The sequence below is a fragment of the Haplochromis burtoni genome, unplaced genomic scaffold (assembly GCF_018398535.1).
Source record: "Haplochromis burtoni strain Fernald_Lab_line unplaced genomic scaffold, NCSU_Asbu1 Contig_1063, whole genome shotgun sequence".
NCBI classification, from domain to species: domain Eukaryota; kingdom Metazoa; phylum Chordata; class Actinopteri; order Cichliformes; family Cichlidae; genus Haplochromis; species Haplochromis burtoni.
This window is the reverse complement of record NW_024583424.1, coordinates 19,190-23,953: the sequence shown is the minus strand read 5'-3', so window position 1 is coordinate 23,953 and position 4,764 is coordinate 19,190. Positions and strand designations below refer to the sequence as shown.

General features: G+C 38.7%; 1 protein-coding gene across 1 annotated transcript; it reads right to left on the bottom strand.

Annotated features, from left to right (window-relative positions):
- Positions 1-398: 398 nt before the first annotated feature.
- LOC121813032 (myelin-oligodendrocyte glycoprotein-like) lies at positions 399-4,464 on the bottom strand. Its single transcript, XM_042216458.1, is given in 2 exon segments — positions 399-1,002; positions 3,973-4,464. Coding segments are annotated over 2 exon segments (456 nt in total). The 5' UTR covers positions 4,057-4,464; the 3' UTR covers positions 399-630.
- Between the last annotated feature and the right edge of the window lie 300 nt (positions 4,465-4,764).

Sequence of the window (4,764 nt, the reverse complement as noted above, 5' to 3'; positions counted from 1 at the left end):
CAGCGGTAAAGTGGTGTTACAGTGTGAGTCTGCAGGCTGGTATCCAGAGCCTGAGCTGCTGTGGTTGGACGGTGAGGGAAACCTCCTCTCTGCTGGACCTACAGAGACCCTCAGAGGTCCTGATGACCTCTATACTGTCAGCAGCAGAGTGACTGTGGAGAAGAGACACAGCAACAACATCACCTGCAGAGTCCAACAGAGGAACACCAACCAGAGCAGAGAGACACACATACATGTTCCAGGTAAAAAACAAGTTATTTAGTTATATATTTTTTGTTTGTTTGTAAAATTGCTGCAGGCTACTTGTTGATATTCTGTGTGTTCTTATTACAGGTGATTTATTTAATCCTCACTGTTCCTCATTACAGTGATGGTAAGTGATGAAACTACACCTAATTTTGAAAAGGGAAAACACATTGGTCACCATAACTAGTAGCAACACTAAAGGGCCATTAAATTTATTGCAAATGCACTGAATACTTGTACACCAACTGTATTTAAACCATTTAACAGTGACATGAAAAACACTATTCTACTATTCTGTATTTTTTACCCTTATGATTTTTTACTACTAACAATGTTGTTTTTTTTCTAAACTAAATATTGACTGATGATTTCCAACATTAGATCTCATTTTGACCTTTCTGTACAAAGACTATATCTCCACTTACCAACAACAAGCTCAACACTAGCTTGTCCACTAAGCGCAGGACTGAAGCATTTGTATGATCCCCTATCTGACAGTTTCACTTTGGAGAGTTTTAGTGAAATGTCTCCGAGCTTCAGGTTGTTAATGGGTAGTGATGTTCTTTCCATGTAAGCTTCATTTTTTTTATTCACGAGCTCCACGCCGTCACGCCAAACATGCACAAATTTAGGTGTGAGGTCAGATCGTGTCCACTCTACTGTCATATCAGCAGCATTCACAGCAGGATCCAGATGGCATGGTAACACAGTGTCATCACCAACTATTGCCACAACTGGCTCAGATGGACCAACCACCTGAGACACACCTAAAGGAAAATTACAAATACTTGTCATTTTTGAGAAAGTTACCAAACATTGTTTTATTAGTTTCTGATTAGATTATTTTAAACAGAGGTTCAGAAGCCCAGGTGTTTTACATTTGCTGTTTTAGCCTGTGGCATAAATGAAATGGCTGACATTTAATCAATAACAGAAATATTTGTGTAATTAATAGACTTAGATGTGTTGCATAATTTGTGTAACTCCATAACGATAAGACTTAATTACCTCCACAAAACTGTGCTAAGTGAAAGAAAAAAATAAAGTGATGAAAAAGGAAGACACAGATGGCCCCAAGTGGCATTTTACAGCATCGTCCATCCTTCAGGCAAAACATTGTAGATGTAGACTGAAGTGAAAAATATGGGAAAAAAATCCTAGAAGGCACAGAAAATTGAACATTATTCATACAAATAACCACTATAAACAATTATGATTTAGCTTTTCACATCACAATTGTAGACATATAAAGCATCTTGAGGCAACTGGGGCAACTACAGAAGAACCTTATCTGTTAATCATTGATAAAGGACAATCTGTCCCTTGTTTAATGAGGCTTGTTTGATATGGCATATCAGAGCATTTAGAGTTTACTGGCTGTGTTGCCTGCGTGGACGTGTCCTACCCTCTTTCCAGCCTTATGTACCACCTCTGTGTAGAGCTATTTCTCCACAGAGAGGAGGCACCCAGGCAATTCGTACTTAAGGCCAGAGAGTCTTTAGCCTCTGGTGGGCAGTTACAGTTTATATTATTACATTTTTGTTAGACAAATAAAAGGACACAAAAATATCTGTTTTAGCCCTTATGTCCTCCTCAAATTTTGCACCGTTGCAACACCTTTGTAGACAAAAATGTACACTGACAATATCTTTCATAAAATCCTAATACAGCAATATTTTTTTCTGTCCTTTTCCCCAAAAATAACCAACTTGAGCGCTTTTCAAAATGATCAAACATTAAATAATTTTCAAGGTTTGAATGCTTTAAATGCCAGTTTAAACATTTGAATCATTACTTATCTATGAAAAAACTGACAAAACCTATGTTTTTTTTCCATATATGTGTCTGTGTTTTTGAGGATTTTATGGCAGATGTTTCAGTACGACTTTGGAAGCCGCACCACTTGATGGATTGTCGGAGCATTACGGCTACCGTAGGCAGGAGCCTTTCGGAGTAATCTGGGTCCAAACTCCGTCTTCTCCAGGTCCCAAAGTCAAACAAGTTAAAAACTGTCTAAATTATTTCCTCTCTAATAAAATGATCAGCGTTGCTGCTTTACTGGGTGTAACAATTACGTTTAACATCCAGGCATCCATGAAAACAGAATTTATTAAATTTAACAGAGTTAGAAGTTAGCAGGAAGTTAGCTCGCTAGTTTCCACCTAAACATGATATAGCATGTTCTGACTGAGAGATTTCTGAAAAAATTCAAACGTACAGCTCTGCTATCACTTCCAACATAAATGAAGACAGGAAACTAAACAGCAGTGACGTTTGTAGGGTTACTGAAGTTGGGCTAGCTGGTATATAATGATGTGCTACGTGATCGCTAGCGACACAGCTATGTTAGCATAACATAAACAGTGAAGCTGGAGGACGAACGCTAACTTTTTTCACTACTGACTTATTTGTTTCTTAACCCTTTAAGACCTACCATAGAACCAAGTCCGCCAGAGCTTATATTATTTTACATGCTGTGGAGCCATTTTTGGGAGCATTTCAAGTTGCTATACATCAATACAACCATTATAGCCCAAATTTTAATAATATGTCTGCATTAAGTGCATAGTAATTACATAAATTGCAAAAAAGTGCAATAAACTACAAAAAAATTGAAAATCGTTTTTGTTTTTTTAACATATATTTCTAGTTAGAGAAATTTAAGAGGCTTATCCCTCAAAACTGTAAATACAAAAAAGTTGCACAAAATAGTTTCCCACCACAGGAAATTTATTTTGAGTGTCTTCATAGTTTTATTTTTGAAATACACCAATTTTTATATACTGCAGGAAAAACGAAAATAAATATTATACTGCAAATTTGCAAAAAAACAGCATATGCATCAAAATAAACTATTTCCAGCAGTGCAATATGAGTCCTAAGCATCCCAGAAACGACACAGAAAGTCATAAAGTCAAAGATAACTTTTAAAAACACCAGTATAGGCCCTGAGGCCCTGATGGTAAAAACTACATTTCCGCGAAAATGACGTCACTTCCGGTTTCGGGCAGGTAATGGCGGACATGCAAAAGTTCGCGCTGACGTCTATTCCAACGTAGGAAGTGTTATGAACAGCTGATCGGATCGGCAAAGCGTGTTTCTGGAATATTATGTTTTTGTTCCTGCAAGCGCTTTTTATGCAGTTTTTGCAAAGCTATATGTGGAAGGAAACCGTGACCTAGGACAAGCTGATGGCATAAGATGTAAGTACAACTCCTCCGGTTTCATATGCAAAAAAAAAATTTGTGCCAGCTTACGTGGTTGCAGTGCTACCGGGATTTAAAAATAGTTACGCAAAACAGAGCGTTCCCGCTCCGATCGGTTTTAAAGGGTTAATGTGCCTTATAATCTGATGTGCCTTATGTATGAAATCAGACCCGTTCATCGGCAGCGTGCTTAATAATCCGTTGCTCTTTATGGTCCTAAAATACGGTAAATAGGAGACACGAAACCAAAACTGCAAACTAGAAACAAGGAACTAAAACTAGAAAACAGGGAAATTGGTAAACTAGAACTAGACAAACCAGGAGGAAATTCACAGCTTCAAGGAACACAGAGAAACAACACAGCAACATGGGACAACACAACAATGTGCAGAGGAAATAACAGAGTCTAAATACACAAATAATAACAATGGAATGAGACACGGGACAAAAACACAGCTGGAACAAATCTGACAAGGATTGAGACAAGGAGGAAGCAAACTGGAAACACTGAATACAGGACTTGGAACTGTCAAAATAAAACAGGAAACAGACAGAGACTCAAGACATGCAAGATTAACAGTAACTGGGAGACATGAATAATCATGGAGACATAACTTTACATGTACGAGAGACATGGAAAAACAAGGAAACTGAACCATGAACAATACTAAAACACAAACTAAAGGAGGAGGAGACTGAAGAAGTTACTTGATTCAGTAAAAGGAGATGTTACAATCCTTTTACCCAATGCATTCATTGGGTGTTTTGCCATTTACACTAGACACCCTCATCCAAGGAGGCATTGCCAGGGTTGATCAGTGTCACTGGTTCATGCTAAACTGTTATTTCTGTGCCAGAAGGGGGGCCCCTGATCTGGTATCCCACACCTCCCCGCCGGATCGAACTGTACGCTCTACCTCCCCACTGCCTCCCAGAAAAGGGAAAAAGAGGGGGAGGGGAGAAGAGTAACATATATTTTTTTATGTTATTAAATTAATGCACGTAAGGTGAACTAGCAAACACCGCATGTAACACATAGTTACATGCGGCTGTCTTCTTGTTTGATGGCAGACACTACCTTCACCCAAAATGACCAAAGAAAAAGTGGAAAAAAGCTAAACATGAGAGGTTTTTGGACAAAGTTTGTGTTCAACCCCTCTATCAACCACACTGCGCCAGCAGTATGAATCCTTTTTACCTGCCCCTACACCTAAGTATTCGTACCACAAACCCCTTCACCCCACGCCACATACCTTATACGCAACCCGTCGCACTCACACCAAATGCAACGCAGTTTACACCAAAGCTCCAA